Here is a 21,388-nt window from a genome sequence, read left to right on the forward strand (position 1 = left end):
ATGTCCATGTATTGATGCCTACGGAGGTGGCCATTTTCATGGAGACCAAGATTTAATCAAAGACTGACAGGTAATCCAGCATGACTTCAGTAATGGAGACAGAAATGTAAAAGACACTTCAGTGTCTAGAGATTCATTAGCTGCTTTTCTTTAACGCATAGTTGTCTACTCTCCCAGAATGTCCGTGAGACTAATGCATTTCTGGGAGACCTCCCGGGAGAGCAGGGCAACCTCCCGGGAGAGCAGGGCAACCTCACGGTTCTCGACCCCACAGTATATAAGTGGGGACAGGGCTTAATGCCCCTGCACGCCCACCTCCCCTGGGATCTCCCTGAAGCCAAGGAGGAAAAGTTGGCAAGTATGAAGTAAGCTCTTGTATCAAGATATGCCGGGACTTTTAGTTCCATAGCCACTTTAGAGCCACATGCAATGGGAAGTTGAAGCTATGATTTTTAAAGTGCTACACTCTTAAGTACTGCATTAAATCAGAGCCATCTTAACGCATGGGCATTCTGGGCAGTTGCCCAGGGACTTTACAAGCACAGGGGCCCCATGGGCTGGACAACTTTTCAGTATATTATTGCTGGAGATTTATTCAGAACCTTCAAACCCTCTTCTTTATTAAAACGATAAGGTGGACTAAGCACCTCAAAAGGACAGGGGGGGGGGGGTATTGTCTAAAATTAAGGGCACAGTGTCATCATGGTTGTGAAGGTAGAACCCCAGTGCACTGCTTTGCCTGTGGGCCTATAATGCTATTAAGACAGCCCTGCATTAAATACAGATGTAGAATGCTCGTACTAATTCTATTCTGACAGAAATTCATACTAGGACTTTCCAAGTAAAATATATATATATTTCATTTTTATAGTATACCTTTGTTCACAGTTACACATTAATCTCCATGGATATTCCAGTGATGTTGAGCAAACTTTTTGCACTTTGGTGCGATGTCCGATTTTCACTGTCCGTGTCAATATAACATGCACGTTGCCATAGGAAGTAATGGAGCTCGGGGATGTTAAACATTTATTACACTTTTTCCCAATTAGAGCTTCATTCAGAAAAAAATTTGGAAATCAGGAAAAAGCACAAGAAAAGTCCTTAATTGTCTGACCATTGCATAGTGTGTGCAGCCATATGGCCGAACAGAAAACAAGCAGATCTGTGCTGTGAGACCCATAAACGTGGCCAAGTTGGCCTTAGATCAAGGCAATCAGATCTTCCATTGTGTGGTCTAAATTGAAAATAAACCTGAAAGCATATGTTGAGGAGTTGTACCTCAGGTTTTATTATAATAATATATAATATAATGGTTCTTTCCTTAAAGGTCAGCTCTGGGTAATCAGAAGTTGCTCAACGCTATCAGCTCTTATGTTTATCCCACTGCGCAAATTTTGACATTAACTCCTTAGTGACTAGGGGCCTGATTTATTAAGGATCTTAAATGAAGAGGATTCTTATTTGAGACTCCTGGACAGAACCATGTTACAATGCAAGGGGTGCAAATGAGTGTTCTGTTTTGCACACAAGTTAAATACTAACTGTTTTTTCATGTAGCACACAAATATCAACTTTAAATTTCAGTGTACAAATAAGCTATCAAGTATTTGTGTGCTACATGAAAAAACAGGCAGTATTTAACTTATGTGCAAAACAGAATACTAATTTTACTAATTTGCACCCATTGCAATGTAACATGGTTTTATCCAGGAGACTGAAATAAGAATCCTCTTCATTTAAGATCCTTAATGAATCAGGCCCTAGATGTCTATTGCTTAAAGTTCAATGATCAGACCGGTTTTTACAATGCTGCATTAAGACTGGTGCAGGAATCCATTTTTATTTCCATAGGTGGTAATGCAGTTTTAAGCCTTGCAATCAACCACTCCTAAGTGTAGATATAACAAATATATATAATATTTACATATTAGTACCATATTATCCCTCCACTAATGTGGAAACACACAAACCACACTATGTTATACCTGACCAACAATTAGAGAGAGGGTAGGGGTTATTTTTACAAAATAAAAGCCAAAGTAATAGGTAAAATTGGCACCTAATGTTGTTGTTATAAACATTGTTTTTAAATAATAGAAACAATGATTAGAAGATAAAAAAAATAATAAGTGTATCCCTGGCACTTTATTTGATTTTAAATTGCTCTAAGTGACAACAGCATGTAAGGAAACATAACAAAATCGCAATATTTTTAATGACACACTTTGATAACATATAAAAGTAACCTGACAAGTTTTTTTTGGTGGCCTAAATGACAATCATATGTTACAAGAAGAAAAGAAAAGCAAATTCAAACACAACATGACTTTGTCATAGGTCTCAAACCCTGTATTCCCTGTAAGGCATGGCATTTCCCAGAATGCACTGGGCTACACATTTGGCAGCCATTTTGTGCCTTCTGCCTTAAGGATGTCACTAGTTCCTCTTAAATTGACAGACTGAGTCCCCATGAATACTGCTTTAGTCCATGAAACAACTGCTTCTCTGCAGGGGATAGGTACGCTTTAGACTACAGCTGCCATCAATCTTAACAGGTTGCGATGCAGTACAGACATAGTTAGATATCAGCCAAAACTTATCCGATTTAATGAAAGTTTTAAAACACAACAGGATGAGTTTTTAAGCAAGAAGTATGACACATCTGATGCGTGACAGCTGATTTGCTATGTAAAAAAAAAAACTTAGAGCCATGAAACTGCCCCAAAAGCAAGGAAGACATTTACAAAACATCCACATAAAATTGAAGATGGAGTGCAATAAAGGCAGTGGAACAAATACAAATATTAAATATTCAAATGGAGATGTCAATGGGAATAAAGTCACTGTGTGGCCGCTTGTTCTGTCTCCGAGTTTGCACTCCACATGTCTTTGAAGTCCAGCGTGGCACCTGTCATCCTTTGGAAGATGTCTTTAATGTCATCGCAGGTTGTCTCAAAGTGGGTGGTGGCGTCGTAGGATCGAGAGATAAAAATCTGCAGAAAGACAAAGGAATAGCCATTGCTGTAATTGTTTCACAATGTTCTTTGTAGAATATCTGACGTGTGTCAATACTTTCACTTTCAGCCTAATATGATCTTCAGATATTTTTAAATACAGCATGAAATTTAGTTGCAATTTGCAAGTTACAATCTACATTTGAGGAATTGCTGCAGGATCCAATCCACCCTAGGGCCCTGTCCACCGTTCATATTATTATTCAATCTACCTATGGAGGAGTGGGTATCGCCATTGTTTGGTGGTAATGTGACATTGGAGTGACCCCGACAGAAACAATATCGTACAAGCTTTACAGTAAGCTGTTATCTGAGCAAGAGACAGAATGATGCAGATTGAGGCCCTTAGAGTAAGGTGGATTGCCACGGTACATGTACCACCATTATCCTTGTTAAATAGGCTTCCCAATGCTTTGCAGGATGGTGGTAGCCTTGATAGACACAGAGAAGTCCTATCATTGGAATAAACACCCATTTAATGAATAGACCCCAATAAGTCTTTATATAATGGGCCTTGTTACCTCATATCTATGCAAAGCCAAATGCTTTTTCCATTCAGCCTAATCTTGCCCTAAAACTCAGGATTATTGGCGGGACATTCTTATTTTCCTTGAGCCAACCCTGGGTCTTCCCAATATTCTGTACCTGCACTTGTGACTATTTGGGAAGGAGTGGAGATGCTGCTGGTACTCTTTCAGCTTTGTTGCCGTTTGACATCATAAAACCATCGACATTGGAACAGAAAGAGTCACACGTACTGTCCTCGATTACTGGAAAAAGCCCAGCTTCTATATAAAATTAGTCACCTAGCCCATGGTTGCCAGGGGCAAGCTTGAGAATGATCGGGGGACCCTTGGGTGATGCCATGCCTACTGTGACTACAAATGGGTGAAATCATTCTTATTAAGTGTAATGACCAATAGGGTACCACTGACCAATAACTAAAGGAGAACGGAGACCAGAAGCAGTAACTAAGGTCAGAGGACAGAATGGTCAATTGTTCAGAGAGGGATCATCATCATCATCATTTATTTATATAGCGCCACTAATTCCGCAGCGCTGTACAGAGAACTCATTCACATCAGTCCCTGCCCCATTGGAGCTTACAGTCTAAATTCCCTAATATATACACACACTCACACAAAGACAGACAGAGAGGGAGACAGACAGAGACTAGGGTCAATTTTTGATTGCAGCCAATTAACCTACCAGTATGTTTTTGGAGTATATGGACATAGCGAGATAGACATAGTACCCAAGGGAAAGAGCCGCAACAGCAGAATTGTCATACAGACTGACAGCAAATGGTCAAAACCAAACCCGGTAGCCAATGCCAGGAGTGATGTGATAACCTAAACTGGACAGAGATAAAGGATATCAGACAAGCTTTGGTCTACGGGCAGCACACCCAGCAACGGCTTTGCCAAGGCTGCACTTGCAATCTAAAGAGACCCCGAAGAACAAGCCAAACAGAGGCCCAAGATTCCTCCCTGTGGCTCTGGTTGTCTTATCAGTAACAGCTACAGATCCATCTGCTCAGAGCCAGGAAGCTCCCAGGAAAGCCACCAGTAAGAGGAAGCATGTGGATCCAGTCTCCTGTCACTCACCGGACTGTGAGTGCTTCTTCCCGGACTATTAGGAACCGTGGACGTCCTCTATCCTGAGGGACTGCGCATGCGCAGCCCTTTCCAAACCTTCAGTGTATGTTCCTTTAACTTAATTGGCAGATCAGGCAACCTCCCTATATTAAGCACCTGTGGTCAACACCACGTTGCCTGATCTTGGAGTCTCATTCCCCATGAGCCTCTGAAGGTGTTCCTGTGTTTCCTTGTTTATTCAGCCCTGCTGATTCCTGTGGTTTCCAAACCACTTCTACCTCTGTGGTTTCCAAACCACTTCTACTACTGTGGTTTCCATACCACTTCTACCATCTACTGTATCATCGTGACTGTGAGCTGATTCCTATCCGCTGCCTCCGTGCACTACAGTCTTCTAATCACTTCAACTCTACCATTTATCATTGGGACTGTTAGCTGATGCCTATCCGCTGCCTCCGTGCACTACAGGCTTCAACCACATCCACTCACCTGTTCATGATTGTGACTGCCAGCTGATTCCTATCCGCTGCCTCCGTGCACTACAGCCTTCAACCTGCAACTCGTCTGTGTTTCATCATCGTGACTGTTTGGCTGATTCCTATCCGCTGCCTCCGTGCACTACAGTCTTCAACCTGCAACTCGTCTGTGTTTCATCATCGTGACTGCTAGCTGATTCCTATCCGCTGCCTCTGTGCGCTTCAGTCTTCAGTCCTTGTCAACTCTACCGTGTTTCCTTGAGTCTGCTGCCACTATTGCTACCCGCTACTCTCCGTGATCATCTGTTCCAGTTCAACTCTGCTCCGGGGTCCCATCGTTACTGCACCTGCTGGTTGCTATTGGTTACCTCCGTGTTCCCGCAGAGACCCGCTGCTGTTACTTCTCAGCGCTACTCATCCATCTACTGCTGATCCGCTCTCCACGCCTTCCTGTGCTCCCTGCTGGTCTACCTACCTGTGCGCTGCACCTGTTAGACCCCCGCTTCACCCATCCAGGGACTTGTATCCTGCTGGCCTCCTGCCCTTCAGGTATCTCTGCACTCCTGTCTGACTGCCTTCTCCTGAACCACGGTATGCATACTTCCCATTGACTGTGCTGTGTATTGCATACCTTGCTGGACTGTGTTGGTTCTCCTCTGGAGTGTACTATCTGCTGACTCTACTGCCATCATTGACTGTGTTATCTCATGCTGGATTACTTCAAGAGACTTTCTATATTGGCAGTGTTGTTCAGTCATTTATACATTTATATTGTGCATATTACTGTGGATCAAAGTCAAGGTGCCCGTGTATATATTGTGTTGCAGTCTCTCCCCGTGCACCTCCTCACATATATATTCAGTGGTACAACTTGCTAGTGGCAGACCACTGACTCCTGTTTACAGTTTCACCTGTTCCAGTATCTCCTCACATAGCAGTGGTACAACTTGCTAACGCAGACCACTGACTCCCCGGATACCTCCACTTGGATTCCATTCCTTCACTCAGACAGCGGTACAACTTGCTATCCGCAGACCGCTGACTCTCATCACCTCCTCGTTTCTGTTGGACATTCCTCCTCATTATAGCAGTGGTACAACTTGCTACCGCAGACCACTGACTACCTTCACGTGTCCTTTGTCCATACAGTTCCTCGTGTATTACTACCTCCATATTGCCAGTGCTGCTAGTCATAGACTTTCCTGAGCATCTCATCATCTGCTATTTCCTGTTCCGTGATCACCCTGCTACCAGAGTACCATATTACCACCTATACTGCTCTGGTAAGCCTATCACCTGGTGATCCCTGGGTAAAGACTCCTAGTGCCCGTGACAGTAAGATCAGGCCATGACAGACCCAGATACGGAACCTACCGCTAAAGAGATGCTGCAGCATCTGGTCAGCCGTGTGGAGCAACAGGATGCTCGCCAACAGCTGTTACTTCAATGTTACCAATCGTTAACCTCCCAAGGAACATCTGGACAGACTGTTACAGCTAGTATTGAAGCTCCTGTGCTTTCCTCCGTTTCCCCAGTGCCATCCCAGGTGTCTACAGCTCCTACGCTTCACCTGCCTACTCCGTCAAAATATGACGGGGACCCCAAAACTTGTAGAGGTTTCCTTAACCAATGTTCAGTCCATTTTGAACTCCAACCTCAAAATTTTTCTACCCATCGTTCCAGAGTGGCCTATCTTATCTCATTGTTTTCTGGACAAGCCCTGGCTTGGGCCTCCCCTCTGTGGGAAAGAAACGATCCAATTCTACAAGATAGTGCCAAATTCATTTCCACGTTCCGAAGTGTGTTCGATGAACCAGGTCGTGTGACCTCCGCTGCTTCCAGCATTCTTCGTTTGCGACAAGGCTCCCATACAGTAGGACAGTATGTCATTCAATTTAGGATCTTAGCCTCTGAACTTCAGTGGAATACTGAAGCATTAGTTGCCGCCTTCTGGCAGGGGCTCTCCGATAAAATTAAAGATGCACTGACTACCCAAGAGCTTCCTTCGTCACTAGAAGATTTGATCTCTCTTTGCCATCGTGTAGACATGAGATTTCGTGAAAGAGAATCTGAGAAAACAACTTCTGCTAAAGCACCTCTTCGTTTAAACCCTCAATTTCGTCCAGTTTCACCTTCTGTGATTCCCATGGAGATAGGACGTTCCAAATTATCTTCAGAGGAAAGGAAACGAAGAGTAAAGAATAGACTCTGTATCTATTGTGCTGATTCCACGCATATGCTCAGCTCTTGCCCTAAGAGATCGGGAAATGCCAGGCCCTAACTAGTTCTGGAGAGGTGAAGTTAGGGTCCCTGGAGTCCTCTCCATTTTCTATGAAATCTAAAGTCTGCGCTTTTGATGTTACGATTTCCTTTGCTACTAAATCCTTTGAGTCACAGGCATTGATTGATTCTGGAGCAGCAGGAAATTTCATTTCTAAATCACTAGTGAATCAATGGTCCCTACCAGTGATCACTTTAAAAACACCCATTACTGTGACGGCTATAGATGGATCACGCCTCATCAATGGTCTCATCACCCAGAGTACGTCTCCAGTAACCCTTCAGATTGGTGTACTACACCATGAAGAAATTTCGTTTTTAATTCTTCCAGTTACGACAAGTCCGATTGTCTTAGGCCTTCCATGGCTTCAATGTCACTCTCCCCAGATTGACTGGCGCACCCCTCAAGTTACGTCTTGGGGGTCTGAATGTCACCATCGTTGTCTCTCTCAAGTTATTCCTCTTAAAGTACAGCGATCTTCCATCTCATCTTCCTCCCCGGGACTCCCTCCTCAGTATGCTTCATTTGCCGATGTGTTTGATAAAGCTCAGTCTGAACGTCTTCCTCCTCATCGTTCTTGGGATTGTCCGATCGACCTTCTACCTGGCAAGACTCCTCCCAGGGGTCGGGTCTATCCTCTCTCGTTACCTGAAACTCAAGCCACATCTGAGTACATACAGGAGAATCTCCAGCGTGGGTTCATTCGACCTTCCACCTCTCCCGCTGGAGCTGGGTTCTTCTTCGTCAAAAAGAAGGATGGATCATTACGCCCTTGTATAGATTTTCGTGGACTCAACGCCATTACTATCAAGAATCGGTATCCCATTCCGCTGATCACTGAGCTATTTGATCGCATCAAGGGAGCTCGGATATTTACTAAGTTGGATCTTCGTGGTGCCTACAATTTAATTAGAATCCGTTCCGGTGACGAATGGAAGACCGCGTTTAACACCAGAGATGGGCATTACGAATATTTAGTAATGCCCTTCGGGCTGTGTAATGCCCCCGCTGTTTTCCAGGGTTTCATCAATGAGATCTTTCGGGACTTATTATATGTATGTGTCGTTGTCTACCTAGACGACATATTGATCTTCTCACAGGACCTGCCTTCTCATCACCAACATGTGGCAGAGGTCCTCTCCAGACTACGGAAAAACTCGTTGTTCTGTAAATTGGAAAAATGTTCATTCGAGTTACCCCAGATTCCATTCTTGGGGTATATAGTTTCCGGAGTTGGCCTGAAGATGGATCCAGACAAAGTAAATGCTGTACTACATTGGCCTCAGCCAACTACTCTTCGTGCCATCCAGCGTTTCTTAGGTTTTGCCAATTACTATAGACGCTTCATTCAAGACTTTTCATCCATTGCATCTCCCATTGTGGCCCTAACTCGGAAAGGGGCTAATACTAAGCAATGGTCATCTGAGGCTCTCCAAGCCTTTCAAATCCTCAAAGAGGCCTTCTCGTCTGCTCCCATTCTGCGACAGCCTGATGTGACACTCCCCTTCTTCCTAGAAGTAGATGCCTCTAATGTGGGCTTAGGAGCTATTCTCTCCCAACGCTCGGAGCAACAAAAATTACATCCTTGTGCCTTCTACTCTCGGGGCCTTCTGCCCGCAGAGAAAAATTATACTATCGGGGACAAGGAGTTGCTGGCCATCAAAGCTGCATTAGAGGAATGGAGATACTTGTTGGAAGGAGCTCGCCATCCGGTGACGATCTTCACGGATCATAAGAACTTGTCATATTTGCAATCTGCTCAATGCTTGAACCCTCGTCAAGCAAGATGGTCTCTTTTCTTTTCCCGTTTTGAATTAATTATAACCTTCAAACCAGCCGCTAAGAACAAGAAAGCTGACGCTCTATCTCGAGCTTTGGTGACGTCCTCTGATGTAGAAGAGGTTCCCAACCATGCTATTCTAGACCCCAAATGTATTTCTCTGGCTGCTTCATCCACCAAAATGCTACCATTTGGGAAGACCCTCGTGCCTCCTACTCTGAGGAGGAAAATCCTTTCGTGGTTCCATGCCTCTCGTTTTTCTGGACACGCCGGTGAACACAAGACCTTTGAGATTCTCTCTCGTAGTTACTGGTGGCCTTCAATGAGGAGAGACGTCAAAGAGTTTATTGCTTCCTGTGATTTATGTTCTCAGTTCAAATCCTCCCGCAGAACTCCAGCAGGGTTGCTGCGACCACTACCCATTCCGTCCAAGCCTTGGACCCATATTAGTATGGATTTCGTTACTGATTTGCCACCAAGTAAGAATCACAATACTATTTGGGTAGTGGTAGACAGATTTTCGAAGATGGCCCATTTCGTCCCTCTGTCCGGTTTACCTTCCTCGTCTACTCTGGCTGAACATTTCATTAAAGAAATCTTCCGCATCCATGGATGTCCGTCTGAGATTGTGTCGGATAGAGGAGTACAATTCGTTTCCAGATTCTGGCGGGCCCTTTGTAAAACCTTGGGCATACGATTAGCACTCTCATCGTCTTACCATCCGCAATCTAACGGACAAACGGAACGAGTCAATCAAGATCTTGAGACTTTTATTAGGATGTTCTCTTCAGCCAACCAAGACAACTGGGTAGAATTGCTCCCTTGGGCTGAATTCGCCCATAACAACATGTACCATGAGTCATCATCCAAAACTCCATTCTTTGTGGTTTACGGTCACCATCCGTCTTTTCCGGAATTTCCTGCCCTCCCACCCACCCAAGTTCCTGCTGTGGAGACTGCTTGTCAGACCTTCAAAAATATCTGGTCTCAGGTCAAAACCTGTTTAAAGAAGACATCTAACAAATATAAGTCTTTCGCAGATAAGAAGAGGCGGGCTATTCCACCACTAAAAATTGGAGATCGGGTTTGGTTATCTACCAAAAATATTCGTTTGAAGGTTCCATCTATGAAATTCGCCCCTCGTTTTATTGGTCCATATAGGATCATTCAAGTTATCAATCCAGTATGTGTTAAACTTCTTCTTCCTAAGAATCTTCGGATTTCCAATGCCTTCCATGTGTCCTTACTCAAACCTCTTATTATCAATCGTTTCTCGACTCCTCCCTCAGCACCGCAGCCAGTTCAAGTTCATCAGGAGGAGGATTTCGAGATTACTGAGGTATTGGATGCAAAAATTTCGCGAGGAGTCCTCCGTTTCCTCGTTCATTGGAAGGGCTTTGGTCCTGAAGAGCGTTCATGGATCAAAGCTGAAGATCTTAATGCTCCTGCCCTTCTGAAGAAGTTTTATTCCAAAAATCCGGACAAGCCCGGTTCCAGGCGTTCTGTGCCCACCTTTAAAAGGGGGGGTACTGTCACTCACCGGACTGTGAGTGCTTCTTCCCGGACTATTAGGAACCGTGGACGTCCTCTATCCTGAGGGACTGCGCATGCGCAGCCCTTTCCAAACCTTCAGTGTATGTTCCTTTAACTTAATTGGCAGATCAGGCAACCTCCCTATATTAAGCACCTGTGGTCAACACCACGTTGCCTGATCTTGGAGTCTCATTCCCCATGAGCCTCTGAAGGTGTTCCTGTGTTTCCTTGTTTATTCAGCCCTGCTGATTCCTGTGGTTTCCAAACCACTTCTACCTCTGTGGTTTCCAAACCACTTCTACTACTGTGGTTTCCATACCACTTCTACCATCTACTGTATCATCGTGACTGTGAGCTGATTCCTATCCGCTGCCTCCGTGCACTACAGTCTTCTAATCACTTCAACTCTACCATTTATCATTGGGACTGTTAGCTGATGCCTATCCGCTGCCTCCGTGCACTACAGGCTTCAACCACATCCACTCACCTGTTCATGATTGTGACTGCCAGCTGATTCCTATCCGCTGCCTCCGTGCACTACAGCCTTCAACCTGCAACTCGTCTGTGTTTCATCATCGTGACTGTTTGGCTGATTCCTATCCGCTGCCTCCGTGCACTACAGTCTTCAACCTGCAACTCGTCTGTGTTTCATCATCGTGACTGCTAGCTGATTCCTATCCGCTGCCTCTGTGCGCTTCAGTCTTCAGTCCTTGTCAACTCTACCGTGTTTCCTTGAGTCTGCTGCCACTATTGCTACCCGCTACTCTCCGTGATCATCTGTTCCAGTTCAACTCTGCTCCGGGGTCCCATCGTTACTGCACCTGCTGGTTGCTATTGGTTACCTCCGTGTTCCCGCAGAGACCCGCTGCTGTTACTTCTCAGCGCTACTCATCCATCTACTGCTGATCCGCTCTCCACGCCTTCCTGTGCTCCCTGCTGGTCTACCTACCTGTGCGCTGCACCTGTTAGACCCCCGCTTCACCCATCCAGGGACTTGTATCCTGCTGGCCTCCTGCCCTTCAGGTATCTCTGCACTCCTGTCTGACTGCCTTCTCCTGAACCACGGTATGCATACTTCCCATTGACTGTGCTGTGTATTGCATACCTTGCTGGACTGTGTTGGTTCTCCTCTGGAGTGTACTATCTGCTGACTCTACTGCCATCATTGACTGTGTTATCTCATGCTGGATTACTTCAAGAGACTTTCTATATTGGCAGTGTTGTTCAGTCATTTATACATTTATATTGTGCATATTACTGTGGATCAAAGTCAAGGTGCCCGTGTATATATTGTGTTGCAGTCTCTCCCCGTGCACCTCCTCACATATATATTCAGTGGTACAACTTGCTAGTGGCAGACCACTGACTCCTGTTTACAGTTTCACCTGTTCCAGTATCTCCTCACATAGCAGTGGTACAACTTGCTAACGCAGACCACTGACTCCCCGGATACCTCCACTTGGATTCCATTCCTTCACTCAGACAGCGGTACAACTTGCTATCCGCAGACCGCTGACTCTCATCACCTCCTCGTTTCTGTTGGACATTCCTCCTCATTATAGCAGTGGTACAACTTGCTACCGCAGACCACTGACTACCTTCACGTGTCCTTTGTCCATACAGTTCCTCGTGTATTACTACCTCCATATTGCCAGTGCTGCTAGTCATAGACTTTCCTGAGCATCTCATCATCTGCTATTTCCTGTTCCGTGATCACCCTGCTACCAGAGTACCATATTACCACCTATACTGCTCTGGTAAGCCTATCACCTGGTGATCCCTGGGTAAAGACTCCTAGTGCCCGTGACATCTCCCCAGACATATAAGATTATTAGGAGATACGGAGGAATACTTGAAAGAACATCAAACAAACAAAAAAAACAGCCGCAGAGTCTGAGAATGACGAAATTTAACATCTCTGTATAAATTTGATGTGAAAAGTTCAACCTGAACGTCTCTTTTGTGTAAAGCTCAAATATAACGCAGGTCATTAAATGGGGATTGTACCCAATTTACCCACCATAAACTCCCAATGACCTAACATTGGCACCTATTGCACAACTTATTCCTACACCTGCACAATACTCACATCCATGTCACAGACATGAACCTACAGTCCAACCACACATGTACAGTCCTCACACAGACCACACATAGTCAGTGACTGTCAGATACGGGTTACACTGAATCTATCTGTGCTGGCAATGCAAGACTCAAGGCAGGCTCCCTTGATTAAAGAAAAAAATAAAATAAAAAAAATAAAAAGTCAAAATAAAATCACCTATATTAGTTTATACATTAAACCACTAACTCTATGCTTGGGCTTACTCTCAACAATTGGAAACATTTCCTTTTCTCATTGCCTGTGTTTACCATTATCTCCTTATCTATTGTTTTCCTTCTTGTACTCTTTATTGCCATAATAAAACATTTCAAAATAAATTAAAAAATCACCGGTATGGGGCCTATTTATCAATATATGGTGATAAGTATAAATTTACATCATAAAAAAAAATCACTTTTCAATGCAATTTATCAATAAAATATCAAAAGTGTGCTTTGGCTAGTGATTCCCCCTATCCCTCTCACCCCTAGTCTTCCCTCTCTCTTTCCCCTTCCTCCTACTCCCTTTAAATTTATCTATGCTTCTTCATATCATTAACAATATGTTGTTTATATTACGTGGAAACTTCATTGCAGCTTTCTTCCACCTGTATTGCCTGTTTCCCTTTTTGTCTGTATTGTAAAACCCAATAAAATATCTTTTAAAAAAATAAATAAAAATATCAAAAGTGCAGCTTAGCGATACCAGCTCCATCAGTTGGCAGGGAGCAGCATAGGCAAATCAGGGAGGGGTTTTTTCTAGTGCCTGGAAACCCCCCTCTAAGCCTGGATCACTGTATAATTGAGGTGGCTGGACCCTTCCCCCGCTTTACATGGCTCTGCTTGAAAGGGAGAGCTGCGTGAATCTAACAAGTAGTGCCCATGTATATTATGGGGATAGGAAGAGTTGGAGAGCAGCCAAGCACTGTCTAAAATTATAGCAACGCCCCCATGCATGCTGGTCACGCCCACTGGTGGTGTGGTGTGGAAACCTCCCCTCTACAAATCCTGCGTTTGCCCCTGAGCAGTAAGGCTCAATTTACCGATTCGCAGGTTCTGTCTCAGATTAAAATCTTAAAAATATTTAAAAAATAGTGACCAATGAAATCATAATACAATAAAAGTAGTTAAAAATATCTTCTCAGTTAAACAAATATATATATCCCCCAATCATAAAAATTGAAGAGAAAAAGTCCAAAACAACAATACAATTTTTCACATTTCATTGCTTTGTATTAAATGATGAATATATATTAACACTGGAACAAATTTTTGATTAAGGTTATATTGGAAGGTTACACTTTATTATATAGCCAGACTACAGGAGGAACAAAATCTTGGGCAAACTTGTATTTCATTTTAATTGCGCGCTATTAGCCGCTAAGAACAGTTGTAACAACTGTCCGCGCTATTTGTTCCCTGTCTTGAGTAAAGGAGTCCTCAAAATTTCAGTCCTCTTTTATGCATATAAAGTTATGTACGACGCATGATGTCGTTATGACTGTATCATTGTGAGGATGTTACACAGAACCTGCTTAATGTTGTAGCAGCGGTTGGTGAAGCACCCTAAAGAGATATACCCGCTAGCGCCCAATTGTTTATTGGTTCATTGTGAGAATAAGCTGTATGGAATTATGGGAAATTCACCGGAACGATTTCACGGACTGCACTCCGGAAAAAATCCCTGCGCATATTTTATTCAGGAAATTGAGGATGCACTACATGTTTGGGGTATGGCTGCAACGTACAACATCATCTATTTCCTAAATAAAATGTAATCATTAGGGAGTGTTTTACGCATGCTCTTTATGACAATACTACAAGTGAGCCTAGGAGCTTGCCACACTAGCACCAGGGAATTATATAATGTCTGTACATGCAGTTACAAGGTATGCAGCGTGTCTGAATCTTATGTTACGGAACACTTTCCATATATCATCATCATCTATTTATTTATATAGCGCCACTAATTCCGCAGCGCTGTACAGAGAACACACTCACATCAGTCCCTGCCCCATTGGAGCTTACAGTCTAAATTTCCTAACATACTCACACAGACTGACCGACTAGGGTCAAATTGAGAGCAGCCAATTAATCTACTAGTATGTTTTTGGAGTGTGGGAGGAAACTCACGCAAACGTGGGGAGAACATACAAACTCCACACAGATAAGGCCATGGTCAGGGATTGAACTCATGACCCCAGTGCCGTGAGGCAGAAATGCTAACCAACGAGCCACGTTATACTAGACGACGTACATGGCTTAGCCTGCTGTTGAAGACATTCCTAGTTATAAATTATTTTTATGGATATGTCTTCATTATACTTGGTGCTAAACAGAAAGCCTTGTTGGCCACAAGCACACAAGGTTTTGCTAAGCCTCCTGTTTTAAAAAGTGTCTTTGGAAATTTTTCTTCCGTTACTTTGCATCCCATTAGCGAGGTTTTTAGGATTTTAGAATCCCACGAAACGCCATAAGTTCCTTCATCAACGGCTATAACAATCATAAGAACTCCACAATTACCCTTAAAACAATTGAAAATAACTTCTTGTAGTTGCAAAACTTTGAACCTCTACTATGGGTATCTGTAGCTGGTACGATTACCATACAATGAAAGAAGACAAGAGGTCTGCACTTGTTTTGTTTTAAAACCTCCATCCACACCCTCTGTGGGCTCTGTCATTACTTTGCATTTGAGGCACCTCCAGATAACTTGGAAGCCTCTTGTGCAATGTCACAAACTGTCATCTTTCCACGGAGAAAGTAAAACTGGAGAGAAGCAAAATCTCCTCTAGTTGCCAGATATCTAAATAAAAATATATATATATATATGTAAATAAAATATGCAATTATTATTTCTATACTCAAGAAATTTATTTTTAAAATTTCCTATCTTGCTCCAATCCCCTCTCTTATCATATCAAGAAATCCTGACTATTTCTATTGAGTTGCCTTTCCATACTAGACATAAGACTGTGGTATACATTGTGGGCCTGATTTGTTTTTTTGCATGAGTTCTAGGGGTAGATGTATCAAGCTGGGAGTTTTCGAGCGAATTTTGAAAAGTGGAGATGTTGCCTGCAGCGGCCAATCAGATTCTAGTTGTCATTTTGTAGAATGATAAATATAAATGATAGCTAGAACCCGATTGGTTTTTCAAACCCGCCGGAAAACTCTAAGCTTGATACATTTACTCCCTAGTGTGACTTTATATTGCAATATTATCTGCTCATATTCAGTGAAATGCTTCAGAACTCATTGGACGGCGCTTCACTGTGCAGCTGGACAATGATCCGAAGCATACTGCAAAAGCAACCAAAGAGTTTTTAAAGGCTAACAAGTGGAATGTTATGCAATGCCATGTCAATCACCTGACCTGAATCCGATTGAGCAGCATTTCACTTGATGAAGACAAAACTGAAGGGAAAATGCCCCAAGAACAAGCAGGAACTGAAGACAATTGCAGTAGAGGCCTGGCAGAGCATCACCAGGGATGAAACCCAGCGTCTGGTGATGTCTATGTGTTCGAGACTTCAGGCTATAATTGACTGCAAAGGATTTGCAACAAAGTATTAAAAAGTGAAAGTTTGATGTAGGATTGTTTGGGTTGTCCCATTACCACAAAAAGTGGGAGGCACATATAGAAACCGTTGTAATTCCTACACTGTTCACCTGATTTGGATGTAAATACCCTCAAATTAAAGCTGAAAGTCTGCAGTTAAAGCACATCTTGTTAGTTTCATTTCAAATCCATTGTGGTGGTGTATAGAGCCCAAAATATGAGAATTGTGTCGATGTCCCAATATTTATGGACTTTACTGTATGCATGTGCACTGTGTCCTGTCTGTCTGTATACGGCAATTAACGTAGAGCCAGAGCGTTATTATACCCAGGGTCAAACGTCTCTTGAGATCCGCTTGTATTGGAATAATTGCGTACAAGTTCCGTTCCGTTTTTTTAAATGCAAATTGCGTTCACGTTGCGATCGAAGATGACTCAGGCCCGGTGTATTTGCCACCAGGAGGCTCTGAGAAAACTAAAAACAATACAGAGAAATGTTTACATGTAATTGAGGTGCAGATTTCCCCTGACAATCAGCAGATTTAAGTTAGCACTTAAATCAATATTACAGCCCTCGCTGGTACAGCACATAATTACACAGCAGGGTGAACTTAGAAAAGCAATTATTTCTAGTTTCTTATTAAAACTGGTATTATAAGGAATAATAAGCTTCCTACAGCAATAAAGGATAATAAAAGCCAATGGGGAGTCCCTTGACCTGTATAGAAACATTCCATATGAGGGGTATTTGCATGCAGGTCATTGACCTGTAATATCCTTTATTTCTGTAGGGGGTTTGTTATAGTACATGTATTATATAAGTACAATGTGATGGTGAATGCAGGTTAGAACAATGAATTACCTTTTGCAGTCCTGGTGTTGGTTTCTGTACAATCTACAGGAGCTCTTCAAACGTTGTAAGTCTTACGGCTATTATCAGGATATTTGAGAGAGAGGGGGCCCCTTGCTAAGGCCTTGAGGCACCAATGGTGGATCCCAGTACCTCCAGCTTACCTCCCTTGTCTCTTATTTTCCTCCTTCTGTCTATAATCATCTTCACATCCACCCCACGTAGCACAAGCCTCATAATTTGTCTTGGAACGAATAGACACACCAAAAATACTCGCGATACTCACTTAGCAATTTCTTCACACGTCACCAACAAAACGCTTCCTGGCAGCTGAGCTTAACCCCAATATAGCTATATTGTGCACAAAATTCTCCTTTATGTATATGCTGACACAGTGATTTTTATATACTGTTTGTTTCTGAGCGCCGGACAACATTTTTCTTTTATTTGCACTTGCACATTGGTCTTATTTGTCCTTGGCTGCCGTCTCAAATCATTTTATTCACTTGTACACATTGCATTCATTTACAGAACGCTCCTTTTTCTCTTTCGCTTCCTGAAAACAGTCTGCATTTTGGAGGAAATATATCTCTGTTCCCAAATCCAATGTACAATAGAATGTACAATAGAAGCTTTGCTGTACAGTTACTGCTTGTAGTGCCAATATTCCTTAATTTTACGCGATATATAAGTTAATAGGGGACTGTTCTATTGGGGGTGTTGGTCAGAGTAGGGCAGCAAATTTTAGCCTGGGGGGGGGGGGGAGACTCGACTCAGCAGCTTATTAGGAATATTTTAAGGGGACAAAAATGCAGGTGGCCCTGTGACCCAGCCCAGTGTAGCCCACTTGACCCCACTTGTGATAGAAACGAAGGGTCAGGGACATTGACGTATAAGTCAAATACAAGATGCGTCTGATTCTTACATAGGGATATACTTTTAGAAGGTGAATTTTTTTTATGTCCCATATGTCTGGTCCAAGTTTCCGAGTTGATGATGGACCCATTGTTCTTTATCTTTATGCTAGATACACGCATATCACAATACAGCCGCAGAAACATAAGTGTACAGGCGCATCTTTGTGTGCATGCAAAAGTCGCAATTTTATATAGGTAACATGGAAATAGAATAAGCCCCACCCCCATCCAGGAAAGCCAAATCCTCAGACAAGACGTGACCACACCTACTTTCTGACAAGACCTTGCCCACTTTTCTGTAAGCCCCACCCCATTTAGCTCGCCCACTTCCCAAAAAGCCCTGCCCCACTCCATATAGGTCTGCTACTTGGGGCTTTTCCACTGTATTGTAACTGGAAGGTGCAAAATGTGTCCCATTAAAAGTTGCTACCCCCTTCCATAAATTCTCCATCTCCAGCCCTCTATTTAATTTCAGTAATCTCACTCCGCAAAACTAGATGCACTGGTTTGCCTTCTACACTATGATTAGCAATTAATAGCCACCCAGCAAGTTTGTAGATGATCACATGTTCCTAACAAATTTGGTTGCACAAAATGGCTGCATGTCACGTTACCAGAGAGACTTCAACTGGATCCTGATAGTTCAGCCGAGATTGACGTTACTTCAGCGAGGGGCGCGGAGTCTAACAAGTGAAAGGTGTTCACCAGAGATTCCCGCAAGGGAATATGGGCTTTTGCGGCTTCCACTTGCAGGTCGCGGTCCCCTGGAGAAGTTCTCAGCGAACACAACAGACGGAGCGTAGAATCAGGTAGAAGTAGTGCTGTCACTTGATAGCGGTGTTTAGCCGGGAAGTTTGACAGCGTTGCCACTTGGGAGAGGAAATATAGCTGGGATGTTCAGCGAAGTAGTCACTAGGGAGCTGGTTAGCAGGAAAGGATAGTGTCGCCACTTGGAAGTGCTTTCACCGGAATGTTTAGCAGCGTAGCCACCTTGAGGTGAGTTCCCCGGAGAGACGTAGCTTGGAAGCTGAAGGAATAGCAAAAACACAGGAGGTGTTTCCAATCTTAAAGTCAGGGACTGACTGAAAGAACCAGCATTGAGTTCTGGTCAGAGGAGGTAGATATAGTGCAGTTCCAATTGGACAGCCAATAGAGGGCAGTGAGAACACATAAAACAGTTAGACGATTCTGCGCATGCGCAGAACCACTGAGCGCTGAACGGAAGAAGGGGAGAGACAGCGCTGGAGAGCTGCAGCAGCGTGGACCAGGTAAGTGAAAGAAAACAGAGAGTCTTGGTGGGGATGGCCTCCGTAATTAGTGGGTACACCCGCCGGCTCCTGGGGAGGCAGCGGGAGTCCGGCGTGTGACAGTACCTCCCCCTTTAGAGGTGGGCACCGAACACCTAGGACCTGGTTTCTTCGGAAATTTGGAGTGAAATTTTTTCAGCAGAAGAGGAGCACGGATGTCTGCAGTCCGTACCCAGGAGCGCTCCTCGGGACCGTACCCCTTCCAATCCACTAAATACTTGATTGTTCCTCTAGAACTTTTGGAATCCAGAATATGGCTGATCTCGAATTCATCAGTTTGTTGGAGAGAAAGGGGAGTGGTAGATGTGACAGGAACCGTGAATCGATTAATGATGAGTGGTCTCAATAAGGAAATATGAAAGGCATTGGCAATACGTAGAGTGGGTGGTAGCCGTAACTTAAAACACACGGGACTGATTACTTGAATGATCCTATAAGGACCAATGTAGAGAGGAGCAAGTTTCATGCAGGGCACTTTAAGACGAATGTTCTTTGTAGATAACCACACCTTGTCGCCAACCTTCAAAAGAGGAATAGCTCTGCGTTTTTTATCTGCTGCCAGCTTGTAGCGAGTAGAGGATTTCTGAAGGGCCTTTCGAACTCGAGACCAGATGGATAGAAAGTCCTGTCGAAGAGTGTTAACTGCTGGAACTTGGGTGGGAGGGAGGGCTGAAAATTCTGGCATACGAGGATGGCCTCCAAATACCACGGAGAACGGAGTGGTTGATGTGGATTCGTGAAAGGAATTGTTATGAACAAATTCTGCCCAGGGTAGCAAATCCACCCAATTACTCTGGTTGGCTGAAGAAAATATCCTGAGAAACGTCTCCAGATCCTGATTGACCCTTTCTGTCTGGCCGTTGGTCTGGGGATGATATGCGGAGGAGAATTTCAGACGGATACCCAGAAGATGACAAAGGGACCTCCAGAATTTTGAGACAAATTGTACCCCACGATCCGAGACAATTTCAGCGGGGCAGCCATGTAGTCGGAAGATTTCCTTAATGAAATGTTGAGCTAGACATGCTGAGGATGGAAGGCCGATGAGTGGAACGAAGTGTGCCATTTTCGAGAAACGGTCCACAATAACCCAGATGGTATTAAATTTATTAGCTGGAGGTAGGTCAGTGATGAAATCCATGCTAAGATGGGTCCATGGTTTGGTAGGTAGTGGAAGAGGGTGAAGTAGCCCTTGTGGAACCTGGCGAGGAATTTTGTTTTGGGCACAGGTAGGGCAGGCAGCCACGAAATCTTTAACTTCGGAGTGGAATTTGGGCCACCAGTACTGTCGAGAGAGTAGTTCAGATGTTTTACGGGAGCCAAGATGACCTGTAAATCGTGAAGAATGACACCAGTGAAGAAGGCTCTTCCGTAGATGAGGAGGAACAAATGTTTTTCCCTGGGGAGGAATGGGGGTTGAGGAAGTTGAGAATAATTTAATGCATTTAGAGTCCAGGATGGGACGTTCCAGCAAGGTGTCTGATCCCAAATTTTCTGGAAAAGCCCGGGATAATGCATTCGCTTTCTTATTTTTGATACCGGGTTTGAAGGTGACCCGCAGATCAAAGCGGGTAAAGAAAAGGGACCAGCGGGCTTGACGTGGATTCAGGCATTGGGCTGACTGGAGATAGAGTAGATTCTTATGATCCGTGAAGATCGTAACTGGGTGACGAGCCCCTTCTAGAAGATAACGCCACTCAGTTAGAGCCAACTTCATGGCCAGGAGTTCTTTATCCCCAATGGCGTAATTACTCTCTGCTGGCAGGAACTTGCGGGAGAAGAATGCGCAGGGATGGAACTTGCCTTGAATAGTTTTTTGCGAAAGAACTGCTCCCACACCGGTGGAAGATGCATCCACCTCTAGGAAAAAAGGAAGAGAGACATCGGGTTGCTGGAGGATAGGTGCCGATGAAAAGGCTCTTTTGAGAAATTGGAACGCTTCCAATGCTTCTGCGGTCCAATTTT

General features: G+C 43.9%; 1 protein-coding gene across 5 annotated transcripts in view; it reads right to left on the reverse strand.

Annotated features, from left to right (window-relative positions):
- Positions 1 to 2,121: 2,121 nt before the first annotated feature.
- Positions 2,122 to 21,388, reverse strand: part of LOC142099746 (rab GDP dissociation inhibitor beta-like) — a 118,298-nt gene continuing 99,031 nt past the window's right edge. For all 5 annotated transcript variants that reach the window (XM_075183587.1, XM_075183588.1, XM_075183585.1 and 2 more), the window contains one exon: positions 2,122 to 2,996. In XM_075183587.1, coding sequence (XP_075039688.1) covers positions 2,844 to 2,996 — 153 coding nt within the window. In that variant the 3' untranslated portion in view covers positions 2,122 to 2,843. The remainder of the gene's footprint in view (positions 2,997 to 21,388) is intronic.

Source organism: Mixophyes fleayi, chromosome 8 (assembly GCF_038048845.1).
Source record: "Mixophyes fleayi isolate aMixFle1 chromosome 8, aMixFle1.hap1, whole genome shotgun sequence".
Taxonomy (NCBI): domain Eukaryota; kingdom Metazoa; phylum Chordata; class Amphibia; order Anura; family Limnodynastidae; genus Mixophyes; species Mixophyes fleayi.